This window comes from Leptidea sinapis, chromosome 43 (assembly GCF_905404315.1).
Source record: "Leptidea sinapis chromosome 43, ilLepSina1.1, whole genome shotgun sequence".
In the NCBI taxonomy this organism is placed as follows: domain Eukaryota; kingdom Metazoa; phylum Arthropoda; class Insecta; order Lepidoptera; family Pieridae; genus Leptidea; species Leptidea sinapis.
Window position 1 is genome coordinate 4,081,900 of NC_066307.1, and position 20,270 is coordinate 4,102,169.

The 20,270-nt window shown below is 33.9% G+C and overlaps 1 protein-coding gene across 2 annotated transcripts; it reads left to right on the forward strand.

Annotated features, from left to right (window-relative positions):
- Nucleotides 1-4,163: 4,163 nt before the first annotated feature.
- Nucleotides 4,164-20,170, forward strand: LOC126977090 (trypsin-1-like). Of its 2 annotated transcripts, XM_050825784.1 has the most exons (6): nt 4,164-4,495; nt 5,019-5,042; nt 5,420-5,573; nt 16,411-16,663; nt 17,801-17,956; nt 19,616-20,170. In XM_050825784.1, exons 1-6 carry the CDS (start codon nt 4,291-4,293, stop codon nt 19,793-19,795), a joined length of 972 nt encoding a protein of 323 aa, XP_050681741.1. In that variant the 5' UTR covers nt 4,164-4,290; the 3' UTR covers nt 19,796-20,170. The 2 variants fall into 2 exon arrangements, with proteins under 2 accessions (XP_050681741.1, XP_050681742.1); XM_050825785.1 differs by lacking the exon at nt 5,019-5,042.
- Nucleotides 20,171-20,270: the final 100 nt, after the last annotated feature.

Below are 20,270 nucleotides of genomic sequence, written 5' to 3' on the forward strand. Positions count from 1 at the left end.
GTGGCTTTCCACCAGTACTTAGGGCGACCGGATGAGCGCTGACCTGTGCGAGATGAAAATCATAAATTATTGGCATTATTATTGACAGGACCAGAATAAGTGAAGTACTCTCGCATCAGAGGCCAAGTCCCTTTTGGGTCACTGCGCCGCAGGAGTAAGTAAGTGGTACCTGCGAGACTTTCGCGCTCTCCTAGGTTAAACCATAAAGAGCACGTATGGGGTGATCTTAGAAGACAAATTAATAATTAATAGAATAAATTCTGCCTCCGAAAGAGGGATCTAAAATTAGCATGCAAAGATAATAATAACGCAGTCAGATAACATTTTATAGTCAAATTCGATTTTTTTATTATTTAACAAGATTTCAAAATAAACCTAAAATGTTTTTTAATGATAACATTAAACTAACAAATAAAAAAGGTGTCTGTCTATAAAGTCGGTTATTGGGCGATTATTTTACGTGATAACGTCATAAGAAAACATCTTTGTATTGTATGCGTTGTATTCGATCGTTTATATAAGTCGTAATATTTTTTTGTCAAAATGCGTTGGAAGTTGTAATAGAGAGATTCAGCTCAACCAGCCCTGTGTTTATTTTTTTTAAATGCGAGCTTACTGTTAGCGAAAATTTTATGAGGTTATATTAGTAAAATTCTCATTTTTTTATATAAAAGGGGGCAAACGGACAAGTGGCTGACGGGATGGTTAGAGGGTGAGGAAACCCATGGACATCCGCAACAACAAGTGTCAAGAGACGTGTTCCGGCCTTTAATGTGGTAGTTTGCTTTTATTGAAGGTCCCTGAGCCGTATCGGTTCGGGAAACAAAAGCAAAAGGTAACTTATTCCACAAAGTGGCTGTTCGAGGCAGGATCTTTAAACCGTACGGTTGTCGATTGACAGACTTCAACATTTTGACTTAATGTGCGGTGGTGGAATTTGGCTACTGGAATTAACCGAATAGCGCCTCTAAGCACTCCCCGTGATAAATACGGTAGAAGATGCAGAGAGAACCCACATCTCTACGCAACGCCAAAGAATCAAGCCGATCGGAGATGACTTGATCGTCGATGATTGGTGGTGCTCTTTGTTGTGGGTGGTCGAATGAAACCCGCCCAGAGATGAGAACAGGCAGGCATTGGCTTATAGTGAAGTATTGTCTCGACTTACTCAGTCATTTCATTTAAGTTCCTGTATCCCCACACAATAATGTTAATTCGGTAGTTGGAGCAGAGGGCATCCACAGTGCATCTCCATTGCGATCACTTCAGGTCTTTCCGATGTCTTTCGCTTCGTCAAGGACATTCCACTGTCAGGTTTGCGTTTTTGTTAAGGTGTTTTCGTAAGGGTTAGCCTAGTCTAGGGCTTGCCCTAGATTAGAACCCTCAAGACTAGACTAGATTCGGATGTGTGACCTATCCATCTACTTTTGCGGCGTTTTATCTGGTGGGCGATTGGGACTTCATAACAACGGTGCCAAAGATAATCGTTGGAAATTTTGTCAGGCAAGTGAATACCGACGATATTGCGAAGGCATCGATTGACGTAAACCTGAAGTTGATGAGAGATGGGCTTGGTAGCTTTTCCACGTCTCACACCTATACATCAATACGGTCTTCACGTTCGACCTTAATATTTTGAGCTTAGCTCCGTTTTAGTTTCCGGGATTGCCATACGGATCGGAGCCGTGCGAAGGTTGCTCGTGCTTTGGCGATCCGTGAAGTGATATCCTCTTTAGTCCCTCCAGTCTCTGACACGCAGATAAGAAAATTTGTGAAGTACTGTCTCGCCTTACTCAGTACACTAAGCTTTTTAGAGGTCAGTTTCTCCTTCTCTTCCAAGTGACCACAAAACTGAACGTGGCACGATATATCGACGTCAAATATGTCGATATTATGACGTTAAACATTATTCGGTCTTGCGTATTTTTTCTTAAAGTTTACTTACCTCTTGAGGTCTATTCCGTTATGGAAATTGCCAAATTTAGGTATTTGATATGGTTACATGATTAGGCTTGATAGTTCTCTTCAAAATATTTTAGAATCAAATTTTAACTGCACGTTTACAGATCGTGCATGATCTCAAGCCTTCAAGCGTCTTTACCGATACATTTTGGTAATGTTACCCTACCTTCAAGAAGGTAACCGTCGCGTAAAATAATACTAAATACAATTGATAAGATAATAAGTATAATAATGATACTAAAGAAGATAAATTTTATTAAATATTTAAAAAGTTTGTATTCGTTCTTCGACGCAATCATAATAGATAAGAAAATACAAATTGAATGACACAAATTTTCATCGTATTATATTTAATGTAGGTATAATGCTGGTAATATGCATTCTTTTAAAGTTATCAGTACGCTTATATTTAAAGAGATATTCCTGAAAATAGTGTAATAGTAACCAGGAGTTAAACTGTAAAATTGCATCTTAAGATATTGCACTAAGTTGAAGAGGCGAGTTAGTTGAGTGCTCGGTTGAACCGCGCTCGCTCAGGAAACGTTGTAGTTAAGCTAAACTTCGAGCCACTCACTCCCCAGTAACAGCCTTTGTCCTGAGCACCATAGACTCAATCCTCGACCTCGGAGTCAAAATACAACTCTACGCCGTAACTACTTAAAGTTACAAACAAGATGTCTGGTAACTTTGTTCTCTACCTATTTGGCAGCCTGTTTTGTTGAAGAGTGTCTATTGTACTATTGTAGCCATACTTTGTCTCTGAAACTGTTTTATTTTGCATTGCAACATGAACCCACATATTAAATTTACTAAATTTGTACTGATAAATACACGCGGGAAACAATTGAGGCAAAATAAAAATCCTGGAACATCAATAAAAATCTTCCAATTCGATCTATGGGGATGATTAGTTAACATAACCGCACTGTCTCGTAACTTTTATGATAACCCACAATCCTCATATCCATAAAAAGCCTAATAATGGCAATGCAATAAAATTGCTAAGTGAATGATTTAAGTTTCACAAAGAGAGATATAAAAGTTGGACCACAACCTCGCCTCGGCCATTTCAAACCGGCTCCGAGCCGAAGCTCTTTCGAATGAAACAAATTTAATTACAGATTGGCGGACAAATTCCTTGAGTACCTGAAAACTTGTTAATTAGATTTAGAAGCAGATTTTTCAAAGTAAAATGTACGAAACATTGATTGTATAACTTTGTTCTTTTATGTTACACATTTCAACTCCTCCTTTAACAGAACTACAATATTATACGAGTATTATATGAATTTTTGAAGTTTTATAAAATGCAGAAAAATATACAGGATTTAAGTACCTATTAATAGAATTTCAGCCTCAACGCAAAATTGAATTTCGTTTTAATTACTTATAACATTATTAATAGTTATAATAATTATTATATGCAAGAGTTCCGTACCTACTACACTTGAAATAGTCAAGTCGCAAGCCAAAATTTAATTTCTAAAAATATTAGGCTTACTTATTATAAGAGCCAGTAAACTGGTTAAGCCTTACGACGTCACTAGATGCCAGAAACCTTGAATGATCGGGGAGAAGTTTTCGTCACTCCTGCGACCGCACGACGCAATGATATTTTATTCCAATGTACTAATTAAAGCTTTGTTGGAGATTATACAATACTATGATAGATATAATTAAAAATAGTAATATAATGGTATTGCGTAAACATTCACATTTATATTATAATCAACCATTAAGTAAAAGCTGTAGTTTTGACATTACTAACTCCTAAAAGTATGTTATCAGTTGCTAATCAAAATAAGATGAGGAAAATCTAGATATTATGTTCACGATCAGTGTTAAATTATTTAAATATCTCATGTACGTTGTGCAGTTTTCCATATTGAAACCTTTTTATAGTGACAGATTTAATTAATTTAAATTTTAAATAGTTATCACCCTTTGCGCTTAATAAATAATGGCTCACATAATACCTTCAACTAATAGAAATAAAATCAGCTTTTAAATTTTCATACATCCTCACAAAATAGCAGCGTCGTTAATTAATTTAGCGCTTTAAAAATTCTTAGCAATGCTTACTACGTAATTTTTGCTACATTATTTCAATAAGGATTTAAAAAAACATTAAAAAATACTCTAAATTTTATCGATAAATGAAATTATGTAATTTCACGCCAATTCATTTAATGCCAAAACAGAATGAGATCACGTGCTTGGAAAGACGTCACTTCGATAAGGTTTATGAGTGGCGTAGATGTTACACGTTTCAGTTGCTTGAAATGAACATGTGTGGGTCAATAACGAGTACAAACCCAGGATTATATAATGGCGTGGAATAAGTTGGTGTACCTCACATTATTATTATTCGGGTTTGAGTCCAGCACAAAGAGTCAGACGGTAGTTGTTGACTACAGCGAACTGGCTGTCGACGCCGAAGATCACAAGAATAACATTTTAGACTTTTTGAACGAATCGGATGTGATCAAGCGTTACAAATATAAATACGACATCTTACTGAATGAACTGAAGGGTATGTATATATTATGTTATTGAATAACAAAGAAATAAAGGCAGCTTTATCACTGCTAGGCTATCACTGCCAGGTTGGTATAAGTTAATAATAAAAACAACTTATCTTTAAGAGAGTACCTACATTATGAGGGCTCGTGATGGTAGTCAGAAGTTTTAAAAGAAAATGTAAACGATTGGAGATCTGAGTGAGGAGGGAAGTATTATTAAAGTGTAATTTGGCCTCAGCAAGTTCCATACGACCTCTAGAAAGATAGGACAATCCAAGATTTTAGTCTACATTTAAGCTATATATATATTTATTTTTCTCTATATTTATACAAGCTTCTAGCATTACATCAACGTACTGACTCGGCACTATTACCATCAGCTATGTATTGAGCTGAAGCAATAACTTTTAGTTTATTGCGTAAATAACGTTCTGAGTTAGAATACTTCGAGACTTGGTTGTCTCCAAGTTATCTCTCATTAAAAATCTTAATTTCTATTAATTAGAAAATATTTTAAAGTCTGCAATTTTTCAGGTAACTTGAACAATAGCCGGAGAGGTAAGTATAATTTAATAATAACAATTAATTTATTACTTATATAACTACATTTTGCTTTTTTATCGATATACGTTTTAGCGTTTTTTTGTTTTCATTTCCAATAAAATATACCCAAATGACTGTTGTAAGATACACATATAATAGGCGTGTTCAAAAATATTCAAACATTCATAAGTTTTAGATGGCATATGATACTAAAAAATAATGAATCCTCCAAATTTTAAACAAATAAATGTTTCAAGGATGTTGAACATAACTCTATTGCGAGGGTTATCCTATATGACCTGAAAAAAATACGTAAAGAAGAGTTTGAGCCACAACCGCAGTAAGGTGGACGATAGCAACAGACAACATGACACATTCGTATGTTATTACAGGACCCTCAGAGACCCGACGCATCGTGTTAGGGAGGAACACATCAATAGCGTCCGTGCCCTGGCAGGCTTCACTCCGGGAGAGGTCATATCCCATCTGCGGAGGATCCGTCCTCACCGACATATGGATACTCACCGCAGCACATTGCCTGTTGAGGTACGAGCTTATGCTGCTTAATCGATATTTGGTAGGACCAGCTCAATCATCAGTTCGTAAAGTGGTAGTTGGAATTGCTTATCGAACAACCATTATCAGATTGAACACCGCTGAAAATAATTACTTCTTTTATAACATGACTTGACATAATATCGAGCTGTTTACACTCGAGTATTTATCAAGGGTTATTAGTATTTAAAAAAGAAAAGATTATTTTATGTTTATAATATTGATTATACACTGATTTTAGCGTCAAAACCAATGACGTTCTAGAACGTCATTCCTCAAAGCAAATCATTTAAATACTATGTTGTAATATTAAATAGCGTTATAATTATTGTTTGTCGTTATAAAATCTTATTAAAACTAACATAGATTTTATTATAACAACTTTGGATCGCATTATGTTTTACCAGCCGTCGCAGTCGGCTCATATCGTTATAGTTATTTTTAAGACGTATTTACCGTGTGCGTGTGTTGGAATGGTTAGTAAACAAATTCTGCCAAACAAAAAAAATAGCCATCACTTAGGAATATATAAAAGTTAAAGCATATATTATTTCTGGCTTAGTTACAATCCGTAATAACAAAAAACTATACTCAAACAGCGACAGTTCCTATAATTGGCGGATGTGATTTCTGTTAACTGATTATTGTTTCAGGTTTGAAGGTTGCATCACTTTTCAATATTCAATATTTATTATGTTCATATGTTATATTACCATTTAGTAAAAGAAATTCTTATAAAAGATTACCTGAGACGCTTGATCATTATACAAAAACCTAATGGTTGCCAATTGCCAATCATAATATGTTACAAACAATGACATAAGAACATTATTGGTCATGAAGCAATATCTAGTTACTAATATTATACATTTTATTGATTATTAAAAGGAAATTTCTCGTCCTTTTCATTTTCGATATATAAATAAGCCAAGTACAATAATATCTTATATTTCATAATAGTTAAAACGTTGTTGAGTAGTGGTATAGGCACCAGTTAAATGGAACAACAGATTGTTTCTATTTATCACAAGCACCAGCCAGTAGAGCCAAGGGAATTCAATGTTAAAGTACCAATGTTGAATTTATTCCGAAAACATTGATCAATTGTATCACAAACAGGCCGATGTTTTATTTGAATATCGAGTAGGTACTCTGTGCTGTCATATAGCCTCACACGTATCCACTTGAAATAGAGAGCTCCGATATTTTATTTCGAGAGTCTACAACTGGGAATCCCCGGTGCTTTGTAAACTGACAAACACTCAATTCCTCTATGCGGGGATATTTCGATACCCTTGATATCCCGAAGGGGTTTAGTTTGAGAGTTGGGATTGAATTTCGATCACAGAATTAATTTAAACTAGTGGTAGCACATAGGTCCAGATTTGCAACTTTATACATTTATTTATTAAGGTTTGAAAGTTATTGAGTTTATTTTCACATATCACATCATCGGCACAATATTGTATGTTATTTTTCAAACTGAAATTAAATAAAAATTTGGGATTAGCTCTTTTTTGTTGGAATTTTTACACAGAGACTACCTATTTATTTAACACCAACAAGCAACACACACTAACCAAAGAATAAATGTATTAAACAATTTGTTATCTTTAAATTGATAACTCTCACGTCTGGTATTAATTATACAAATTAAATTTGAAACCAATATTAATGAATGATGCGGGACTCGAACCCACAACCTCTCGGGTTCCCTTCGAGCACTCTTTCCAACTGAGACAACCGTTCCAGTACGTACGTACCTATGGGTCATAAATCTTGGTATACCTTGTTCAACTCTCAACTAATTTTATCATAATTTAACATCATGTTAAATAATAAAAAAATAATAATTTAAGATCCATGAGCCATTTGCCAAAACTAACCTTAAGCAATCTTCTCTCATACCACGTCTATCAAGACTTAATAACTCCATCTGTGGTGAGGTAGATATTTTTATATAACTTAATTTGTTCATTTAACTCATTTTCAATTTAAGCGTATTAGAATGTAACAACTACTGGTTGTCCCATAAATAAATATACAATATCAATCTATATAGTAATCGGAGAATAGCGTTCTTGACGTGAGCGTGTGCTTTTTCTACGAATGATATAAAAGACGACGGCCTTATCGTCATTAAAGGGGCACGAAAATTTAATTGAGCTAGTAAATAGGAACTATCAATGACTTTATTCAATAACTTTTTATGAGAAAGTAAGATCGAGCTGTCTTCGATTCGACAGTGACTGAAGTTTAATATTGTTTAAAGTAATTAAATTTATCCTCGTAACTCCTAAGAGTTTTAACTAGGTTATGATAGTAAGATCTCTTATGTATCCTTTTGATTTTTTGAGAGTAAATATTAAAGTTTCGATTCCCTACAGCGATGCAATATACCTAGATAATTCGTACCAAAGCTGAGTAGATAATTATTTTAATGCGTGCATCATTGAAGTGCTTACGAGTACAGTAAGTGGAAGTACGGAAGTGGAAGCTATGCCTAAAACCCTTACTAACAATATTGTCTTTGTGGATATAACAGCGGAGCTAATTGTCAATCGTAACTTCGTTACGATGTGATAAGTTGTTGCAAGAAATATTTTCTTTGTAGAAAACTTTATAACATGTTATTTGTAAGCACTTAACACCATATCGTTGTTACGACACAAAAATAATATATTAATTATTTTAAAATAATTGAAACAAATTATTTAAGTCTTCTTGTATAATTTTGAATCAGAATCTAAAGAAAGAGAAGTCTAAAGATCTTTAAATCGTCAGCAAACAAGTAAAACTTAGAATTTCTAAAGCAATTACAGAACAATCGTTAATGAATATGTTAAACAACACAGACCCTAGATTAAACCCTTGAAGTACACCAGCAAAGGCAAAAACCGGCTCAGAAGCATAACAACTAACAACAAGAATTGATGACCAATTAGCAAGATACGAAGAAACCACTCCAGCAACGGGTCTCCTATATCCACGCTATATCTATGCCTTTGAGTTTCACAAGAAAAATAGAATGATTAACCTTGTCGAAAGCCTTACGGAAATATGTGTAGATTGCATCATTGGATTTGCAAGTATCAAGAGCTTTACTAATTAATATCTTCCAAAAAGGAACAAGGTTAGTGACTGTTGATCAAGCTTTCACAAACAAAAATAATTACAACATTCTGTTCAGATGTTGTAATTATTTTTATGTGCCGAAATAACAGGAAATATATAGAAGTAGATCTATAGTTTTTAAGAAGTTAAAATTTATCTCCGTCTTTGAAAACAGTAGCAGCACGGCTGTTTACCGTAAGATTGGATATGTACTAGTCCTGGGAATGTGTTGACAATCAGTGCAAGTGGTAAAGCCAAAGCACTAGCGCAATTACAGATAAATATTGATGTTTTTGATTAAAGCGCACATCGTATCGTATTTATTGATTGCTTGATGATTCGTTGCGTATCGTATATTGTTAGATCTGTGAATTAAAATTTATTTGCTGGATATTATCTAGTGTCACACAAGAGATCATTAACAATTTTTAATTATTTTATTTTCTGCAATGGTACTATGATAATGATAATAATATTTTGTTTACTCTTATAACAGCTGAAAATTGTGCCACGCAGCACATTGACACATGAGATTAATATATTCTTGATAATGTTATGTATGTTAATAGGCACATGAATTTGCAAGAAACTGTCATAACAATAATGTTAACACCAGGAATAAACATAAACTTTTAATGCCTACTACTCGGCTAAGTCGAGTTAGTAAGTCTTTTGTGGGGCGTTGTATATGCTTTTATATCAAGCTCCCAGATAATGTTCAAAACATATGTATTACGTAATTCAATAGAAAAGTTAAAAAACGTTTATGTGGTAAAGGTTACTTTAACATGAACTACATTCTTAATGATACCACTGATTGGAAATTGAGCGACCGCCCACAGACTATTAAATAATAAATTTTATTGTACGATTTTCCATTGTAACCATTTTTTATACATAAAAAAAACCCGCTGAGTTTGTTGCGCCAGTTCTTCTCAGGTCTGAGGCACACCTTTTCGAATGGGTTTTTGTTTTGGTTTTTGACTTTCATTAAGTGATTTTATATCCTATTTTGAATAACAATATTTTAATTTGAACCGATACATTTCAAATCAGGCCGTCACAGGAAGAGTTCCGTACCATCGCACAAGATAGGACCAAATACATTTTAATTCATTCGTGAAAGAAAAGTTTTTTGTTAAATTGCATGGTAGTCATTTTGGAATGCGCCATTTCGGTTTTTACGACTTTCAAATTACGGATTAAGCATGACAAAAAGGTAAGTAGACATAACCCTAATCTATGCTGTTACTAAAACATAAGACAATAATATAGTATGAGAGTCTCTTGCTGTTAGACAACCGATAAAAATAGGCAAGAAATATTAGTTGAGAGTGCGTGAATTGCTTACAATAGAGGTTAGTTCGAAGTTTCACAACTCCACAGTCTATTTAGATGTATAAATGATATAAGACTAAATTAGATTGCTCTTTTTTAATATAATAATTTATTACTGTCTTTGATGTCATGAATAATAATAATTAATGTTAACAATTACACTTAAGTTTATTATTGTTTTCTTCGAACAAATTTCATGCAGGCAAATCTAACACTTGTCCGATGAATCGAACACTGCAGCACCAGCAGTAGCCGTTTATGTTAAGATAATTAAAATAATTTCCCAATAATTCGAATATTTTTCTATAAATTACTCTCCGCTTATTCGAGCTGCCGTGTCGGGTATTGTAAGGAAATCCCAGTCTGATACGAGACGTGTTGACAGCTAACTTATTTCCAACGTGGAAAATTTTAATGGAAAAGTTACAAGAGTTGTAAGATATCCAAGAAATATAATAAGCTGCTCGGAGTAAATCAAATTATATTTTGATGTTTGAAGTTAAAATTGCGGAAAGGAAATTCTTGCTTTCTAATTTATTCGGTTCTTAAAAAGAGGTTAATTGCACGCTTGTAAGCTCGGAACTATTTAAATATTAAACTGCAGTTCGCGAAATGGTTTGAAAAATTTGTATTTTGTTAACGTGAGCCGTCAAGAGACGAGCATGAGCGGTCACTTTAATAGAAGGGTCGATTATTAAATGAGCGATACTTGTGAATTTAAAAGATAGGTACTAAAATATTTACACTCGTGTGTATTAAGGGCTTCTGACAACAGCATAACTTTCACTTAAGATATCATTATACTTACTTACGATACAAGATGAAATGAAGTTTTCTATTATAAGTATCTATATACTTTGGATGATGTTTGAGAACAAAAGTGACAAAAACATTTAAATAAAACACTTTTAAAGGATTAAATCGCGTGTAATTGTAACAGTTTTACATTAGATGTTTGCTTAAAAGTTACATTTTTATTTTTATTTTAGTTAACCCGATGTTTCAAGACCTTTCCAGATCTCGTTTTCAGGGGGACTGTAGATGAAGTGAGTCAAAGATAGTATTTCTCATAGTTGTCATTATGAAGTTTAGCGCCATTTATATCTTCGGAGGTGGTATTTGCTGTACACAGATGGTTTTTGGCAAAATTTACTGACAGTGTCCTCTTCTCGAGATCTGGAAAGGTCTTGAAAAGTCGGGTTAACTAAAATAAAAATAAAAATTTAACTTTTAAGCAAACATCTAATGTAAAACCATTACAATTACACGCGTTTTAATCATTTAAAAGTGTTTTATTTAAATGTATCGCTCTCACTCGCGGTAATCAAAGAAAATACTATGATAAAAACATGTTAAAAAAGCACTCTTGAGCAATCCAAGTAATAATTAGAAATTAGTTGTTAAATAATATAAGTCCACAGTATCATTGAAGAAAAAAAAACCAAAATTTAAAAACGTTTGTGTTCAACTTGCTAAGCGTTATGTTTACGTTATTTCAACTATAATTTATAATTAAATTACTAAATATGATTACAATTTACTGTATATTAGAACAGCTAAAAGGGAATTAATTGATTTATCAATAATCGGTTTCCATTTTCCGCTCTTTAAATTATCTTGATATCTAAGCCAGACAAAAACAGTCGTTATCTCGTCATCTCCTGTTGTGCTCCTGTAGAACATTTTAGTGGATACGTACTCTCATCTGACTATAACGTAATAATAAACCCACAGTACATAATATGAAGTGATATGACCAAGAAAAACTATTTATTGTAAATTGGCAAGTTCGCCGGCAGCCGGCATTGTTTATGTCGCCTCCGTGAATTGCAGCCTTCCTCTATTTCAATTTATATTCGCGGGTACAATTGTATTTTTGCCGATGCAAAATAGCAATCGGCTTGTAACAAAACAAGATATTTCACGCTCGGGCCTAAATAAGACAATAGACAGAGCGTGGGGTGTCAACGTCATTTTGCTACATTATTTTACGATTATGTAGTTGTGATAGTTTAATGCTTCTATTAACATAAATAGATATATATATTATATTTTCTTCGTCAGATGTAATAGTACCATATTACATAAGTTTAGGGTAAAATGGTATAATAAAATATTATAAGTGATATAGTTTTAAGTCAAAAAAAAGAGAGGGAGGTCGAGTCGTAGATGGAGCGCCGTTTTAAAAGATGCCGCTGGTGTGACGTGGAGCAGATCATGTCATGACCGAGAACACTGGAAGAGCCTGGGGGAGGCCTATGCGAAAGCAAAACAATCTGTGCCGATGTCTACTGCAAACTAAATGTAAATCTAAAACTAACTTTTTAAAGATTGTTATTAATGGCTATTATTATTATAGTTTTAAGTATCCAATAAAGCATAGTCCTTGCACGCAAGAAATGCCTATAAATTCTTGCTTGTTTTATATATACTGAAATATATACATTTATAGTTCCTGAATACTTTTAGATAATCAGCTTGTGACATAGCTGTCATCCTGCTTTATTTTGGTATCAATCTCGCTTTGATAAAATATTCTCTTTGGCAAGGTGGCTGCTAGAGGGACATCTCCATGAGCTAAGCCGACTGTAGTGCGCGTTAGTGATGAAATGTGATGACTGTAAACCTGCTAGCGAGTAAATTATTTTAAATTTTAAGTTTTAGTTTTAACTACATAAAGTACATTTTTCAACAAGAGGATAATTTAAGCGATTCCAATGAGTGTGTAATTAAAAGGCGTAAGGTGAAGCCGAGCGACTCCAGACACGACCAAGTTATTAAAATTTAAGCAAATAAATAACAAATATCCCATTTGTGATCTTAACAAAACAGAGAGCTATTAAGACTTTCTGACAGCTTTTAAAACCTAATTTTTGAGACATGGTCTTGAAAGAGACATCCTTTGTATTTTTAATCCGCATAAAAGTACCTAGGAAATAAGAGTCATACGATTGGCCCTGTTGTCAGATGAATACGAATTATAAATACTACAGAATATATTAGACTAGATTAAATATACAAAATATATATCGAAAATCAGATATGACAGAAACCTGTATTAATAATTAATGAAATTATTTATACCCTATTTTAAATACGCACGTCAAATTTTACAACACTAGACGCAAATCATATTAAAAGGGATTTCGTAATAACTGTAGTAATAAGCAAATACCAATGCCAATTGCCGTTATTCGATATCCTCGTGGATATTTATGTATTATGAACCATTTTTGTATAAGTGATGTATCTACAATTGTATACATATTCTTTGTCTACAAAAAGAATTGACGAGGCAAGAACGGGTCCGTCTCCTTCAACACTGGTTGAGTCCAATATTATAAAAATTATTGGAACACTTGTTAATGTTAAGAAACTTTGTTACACCAAAAAAAAATTGTTCCCTATAGTGCTTGAGTACCTTATAATGTCTCGTGTCTCAGTCTTCCCATATTCATTATATTATAGATAAATCGATGGCTTTTTATGTTATACGGTTACATGAAAGGAGAATTTAGATTAAAATTTATTATTAAAATTAGCCTTAAAAAGAAACTAAAAAAACACTGCGAATGATTATATTTCATCTCTCAATTCTTCATAATTTAAAATTGTGTTCTTCTTCGTGTGTCGATATTGTTCTATTGTTCTGCTGAATTTGATTACGATAAAAGGCAAGTAATAAAAATATTGTATTGTACGGGTCCTGGTCCTTGATAGGTTGTAGATTTTGTGAGTAAATAGAACTCTTTCGTGAAGTGGAAAATTTAAATAACTCTTGATAAAGTTCTAAATGGACAAAATGGAAGTTTAAAATGTCAGTTATCCAGTTGGTCGCTCCATCTATATCGTTCCTCAGTTCTAATGTTCCACGTATTCGACCGGGGATCTCCCCTCACACCGGGCTGCGACTCTTTACGACTCCGAGCGAGAAATTTATCGGTGAATACTCGGATCTACTGTAGCTGATGTAACACGGACCGGGGGCTCAAGAACTCTGGTATATAAACATTTAGACGGAACCCGCTTTACTATTTCATCGTATTTAACGCAATGTTGATCGGGCAAAAAATCGCGTAAAATGTTTAAAATTAGCCATGGCAGTATCATTTACTGACTGAGCAGACTATAGATTTATTTCACTATATTCTTTCTTAGTCAAAACTTTATTTATAATAATATATCATTTACATTTTGCTATTTATCAAGCATGTCAAGGCGGAAAAGAATTTGTTTTGTTTATAACACGCGGTTGACAAGAAAATTCTTGCCTGACACAGCCTTACTATGGAATCATTTTCAGGGTACAGTATGCCTGTACCGATACGACTTATAGACTTTCCAGCTAAAAGCAAACTCATAAAGGCGAATACTCTTTTTAAACCTGTACTGTAGAAGTCATCGTCTTATTTTGTCGGCAGTTTACTGATCTGGTAATGCCTTAGGTCTAAAAATATCTTTAGATAACTTGCTACAAAGTAAGAGTTAAATTTTCTCATTTATAATGAATATTATAACGTTTTTTAAGAATTAAATATCATAGTTCAATCACTCCTGGATGCATCAATTTCTAGCTAGCTAGGCATAAAAGGCATAAAAGGCATTTATTTTCTCAAAATTGATTCCTTTAGAATTCTTTTTGATGTCATTTCTTATACTACTAGATACTACTACCGCTTCGGAAACAAATGGCGCTCTGAGAGAGAAGAAGGGGCGCAAGAAACTCTCCCAGCATTCTTTTTTTTTGCGCTCTTTTCAATAAAAATATACAATATTGTACAGTCATTTCTATCGCTATAAAATAATCACAATCTAGTCCCAGGCTGTCCGATCATTTAGATATTCAGCAGTGGAGTAATAGGATTTACGACAGAGCCACTTTTTATAAAACATTTTGAATTTATTTATAGATAATGCCTGAACAGTGGCTGGGACTTTATTGTAGAAGTGTATACATTTACCCTTAAAGCTATTATGTGTCTTATGAAGCCTACTAGAATTAGTTACAAGCAATCCCTTTTTTCTAGTGTTATAATAATGAAAATCACTATTAAGAGCAAAAATGCTATGTTTTAAACTAGCTTCTAAAAATTATATTTATAAAGGAGCGTAAACCTTGTTTCTAGTCCAGTACCCCGAAAATAAAATTTGATTGCGTTTACAAGACAATGTTGCTTGTTCTACACCCAAAATAGCTCAAACATCTTGTCTAAACATACATGGTCCAAGGCTCGACATAGTACACGAGTTTCAATAGAACATTTATTTCGAATCATTGACAACATTATTTCTAACCCTTTGTCGCCTTTGCTTGCTTTTTATTGGCAAGTCTCATATCGCTTTGAAATTCATTAATTGATTTTCTAAGGTTTGAGTTTTAAACTTAGACTTCAAAATGATATCCAGGCATTTCAGTTAAGGCTAAGTTTTGGTTATAGCTTCCAGGTATGTTTAAAATATTACTAAAAGCGAATAATAATTATTAATTTTGCCATCAAACGATATTATTTCATTTACATCAATTAATAGTCTGTTGGTTGTTGACAAAATATTAAAAAAATAAAACTTAAACAACTAATAACAATATAAAATGCAATATTAGCGATCTGACGTCAAAGTGACCAAATCTTAATATATTGCACTGCATTAAAAATGGTTCAGTCGAGAAGGCCGAAAAGGGATATCCAGGGTTTGCTCCCTTAATATTTATATTCATATTTCGTAACATTTTATTATAATATTATAAAGGTAAGTAGCCAAAAAAAATAACAAATTGTTTTTTTTTTCCCTTTAAAAATAAACAATTTGTTATTTTTAAAGGGAATTTAAAAGGGATATACCATACCCTCATTTCTGGGATTAATTAAATTAAAATTGTAACTAAAATTTTTGAACAATGCGGGACTGTTGTTGGAAAAGCGCTCGGACGTAACCCGAGTGGTTGCGGGTTCGATGCCCGCACCGTTCATAAATTTTGCTTACTAATTTAGTTAAAAGAACAAATACTGGGTTCATATCTCTCTTTGTTTTTACGTGATTTTTGCGGACAGTCGCAACAAATAACAGTCTGCAAATTTTATTCGCAAGGTTATTTTAAACATATTTTACAACAACATTACTGATGTTATTCATAATGAATTATCATACATTTTAAACGTTGTTGATATACATTTGTGAAAAAATGCTTTTCTAAATCGCTCATTAGAGCTTAAACACTCATTACTTCTCCGAAGAAGTTTATGTGAAGGAATCTAATAAAAATACTTACTAAAAATATAAATAATTATATAGATTTCTTATTTTTAATCCTTTTAAGATGATCACCAGATAAACTCCTAAATACTGCATTCTACATAGTTTCGGTTTTTATCTCTAGAGCTCACGCGACCGACCTGACCGTCCGTCTGGGCTCGTCGTGGAAGACCCACGGGGGGGAGATGTACGACGTGAAGGAGTCGTTCGTCCACCCTCGCTACGTGAGCACCACCAAGGTGAACGACGCCGGCCTCGTGAGGCTGCACACGCCGCTGAGGTTCTCCGCCAGGGTGCTGCCCATCCGCCTCGTCCAGAGAGACACCAAGCTGCCGGCCAATGAGGTGGCCATTGTGTCCGGATGGGGCAAGTTGATGGTGAGACTAATCTATTTGATTTGAACATAACACTTCACCACAAAACACTCCAATTATCAGGGCCCAGTAAATAGTTTAAGGTATCTTCACATTCCGGCGTTGCGAAAGGAATTTGCTCGTCTTGTCGCGTAACAAAAAGCTACAGAGAGCCGTTTGCTGTGATCACTTTACGTAGATTGAAATAAAAATCATTTATGAAACGATGAAACTGTAAATGTTCATTAACATTTCAGTGAAAAAATAAAATCACATTTATTGTTTTCAAAGAAAAAAAAATACAGAATTACTAATATGCTACTCATGATTACAAATTAAAATGAAAACAAAAGGTCAGCTCTGCTGCTCGGCGTACTCCAAGCAGCGCTGGTTTTCAGCCGCCCCCCTCCCTAAGGATTACTGTGTTATTAGGGAACTATTAGAGTCCACGTCCACCAGATATAAATCATCAATAAAATATAAAATAAATTTATAAATGATGTAATTATAATAACAGATACTGAGTTTCATATAATTATGTTTTAAAATCTATCACATTTATTCTAACTATATCTAACATATTTATCTATGAAGTGGCAATAAATTTTTTGCTACTTCTTAATAAATTACAAAGTGGTTGTTAATGGTAAAACGTATAACTTTGTCATTCAAAAGTGTTATTTATTTGACTTAAATTTAGAATGATATTCATAATTAGCATCAAAGAGGATATAATACTACGTTTTACGAGGCGGGACTTCGAGTACCTAAATAAAAATTGAAATTTAGTTTAGTATGAAACGTGCAGTCACTTGACATAAGTTTGAAATAGTAGTAATTACAGTATGACGATTGGCCACGAAATATAATTCGGATAAGTTTGAAAGCGAACAGTTTATAACGTAGTGGATTTCGGCTATCCCCGTTTTTTACAATCAGTCAATGACTGCACGTTTCATACGATCGAGTGAATCGCTTTTTTCTTAGAGTTTCGCTAGGCTGATTAGTATTACTAGTCACCAGCATGCTACATGGACATACGACAAACAAGGGTGAATGAAACACTTACTCATTCTTACGGTAGTTTAAATAAGTTTAGAAACCACTAAACCACAGATATTATACATACAATTCAAAAATTTGTGTCATATAATGTTTTAGGAAGGTGGTATGAGCGCTACATTCCTCCAGTCAGCTGGCATCGCCACCATAGCTATGAAACTCTGCAGAAGGTCAGGTCTTCAGCCCAAGTCCATAGACCCTCACAGCATGTTCTGTGCCGGATCCTTCAACCAACCCTCGCCAGACGCTTGCCAGGTAAGTTATGATAGCTTAAGCAGCTTGATGTTACGGGTACCGTTTAGAAGACTTTTATAAGAAATAATTAATACATATACCAGCAGCCACATTTCACCACCACTTGGTTTAGACATCACACTGATATCTGGCATTTAACAATGGCGTCATTCACAAGAACCTTTTTGCCTGGTACAGCTACGATATTCCTGATCCCACATGAGTTATTTACCTTTAACTTGGTTACAAAAAACTCTCACTGCAACGCTAGGTGTCCATGGTGACGTTTTTTAACAATTTATTTGAATTTCGTAACACATTTGTTATGTACATTATCTGGGATCACAATTATTGTAAAAGCATATACATCGCCCAATAAAATACTTACTATCTCGACTTAACCGAGTAGTAGGCATAAGATTTTGTTTGTTCCTCGTGTTAACATTATGATTTTCGCAGTTTCAAGCAAATTCAGTAATGTGCTTATGAACATAAAGATGTTTATTTCTTAAAATTTTTCTTTTAATGATTCTTTAGGACTTAGGTACTTACTTATTATGACTCTTTATAACGAATAGTCCTCTTCTGCAGCACAGATGGTATTAATATCGGCTGCACTGCCCCATAATAATATACTATACCATAGGACATAATACTATGAAAATAACTAAAGGAAGCTACTCGTAGTCATGCCGTATCTATGTTCAGTTAGCAGTCTTAGTTCTTTAACTGCAATTCTGGTTCGATACGTTCCGAGCGGTCGTGGGTGTCGAGAAGTTCCAATAGGGGTATTTGTAGTGCGCCTCCTCATGCTTCGACATTTCTATCTGAAGTCATTCTAGTCCACTCCTGTACGGGATCATCCACAGCAGATTCGATCTGGACTGGACGGTAAGGTGTTCTATGGACTATTTGCCTCGCCCAGCTTAGGCGCCGGGACTGCACTAGCTTAGGCTCCCGTAAAAACCAAAACACAAATAATGCTTTCAGATTACTACTTGATAGCTGAAAATGACTTCGTAGCAAAAAGTTGTTTATTTAAAATAAATATTTATAGAAGAACAGTTACGTGATAATTTTAATATTTGTCAAAAGTCTCGGATATCGCGTATAGTAGTAGTTATTCCAACATTAATACATAAATGATTTTCTTAATGATAACACAGACTGGGAATGGAACAAACGCCTTCAGGCTAGGTAAAGATTAAGGTTATTGTTTGATACTACATAAAATATGGTAACTAAATTAAGAAAAAAGCCCGCTAAGTTTCTTGCGCCCGTTTTTCTCAGGTCTAAGGCACATTATTTCAAACGGGTGGTAGTTTTCGATGTTCAATAAGTGATTTTAAATCCTATTTTGAATAAAAATATTTGAATTTGAATGCAAGCCTCGTCTCCGTTTGTCTTCTCTCCTATTAAAAACACTAACTCGTGATAAATATTACTGGGATAACTTAAAATCTGGTCTCAAAGTGACAAGCGTAATGCAATGCCGCTAAGAATGTTGGGTATATCAAGAATCCTAAATGAAACCACATTGTGATGGCGGGGCGTGACATATTGTGTCTTACCATGAGGTGACGTCTTACTCGTGTCGTCACTTCTTTCATACGAAAGATTATTTACAAATTAATGTGAGACGTAAGTTCATCCTTTCTAAAACTAACCTACATGTTTCAGGGAGACAGTGGTGGCCCAATTGTATTTGATGGTGTTCAAATCGGTGTTGTCTCCTGGGGGTTGGGCTGTGCTCGAGGTAACTTCCCCGGAGTGTACACCCGACTTGCCCACCCCGTTATAAGAGACTGGATACAGGAACATATTGTTGAGAAGATCGATGCCAATATCACCTTTAGATAAAATATACCACTTCGCTTACCATGCAGTGCCATGGAACGGACAAAGTGAATTGAAAAATGAACTTTTTGTACAACTTTTGGTTCTGTTTTCCATTTTGTGGTCTTATTTACTTAGTTCTTAATTTAATTGTCTTTGATAGGTAACGGTGATGGATTTTGTTGCAACTATCTTACTGGTCTCTATAACTTATACGCTGGACAGACTAACGACCAAATTGTAAATAATTTTGTTAGAATAGAATATGAATATTATGTAACTTAATTCAATCTGATGGAAATTAAAAATGTAATTGCAAAAGAAATGTATAGTTATATTAATGTATGTTCGGTTATTTTAATAAAACCACTTGTATTATAAATAAATAATAAATTAAAAATTAATAATATATTTATTGTACCAAAAAAATATGAATTTACTACTAAATCATCAAATAAAACTTAAAAAATTGTGGCACATAAAAATAAGGTAACAAATT

Bases quoted from the DNA above. Each gene is read 5' to 3' on its own strand.
- LOC126977090 (XM_050825784.1), top strand. From the start codon at position 4,291: ATGGCGTGGAATAAGTTGGTGTACCTCACATTATTATTATTCGGGTTT. The intron at 5,043-5,419 runs GTAAGTATAATT...ATGTTATTACAG, and splicing joins CTTGAACAATAGCCGGAGAG to GACCCTCAGAGACCCGACGC. The intron at 5,574-16,410 runs GTACGAGCTTAT...TTTTATCTCTAG, and splicing joins GCAGCACATTGCCTGTTGAG to AGCTCACGCGACCGACCTGA.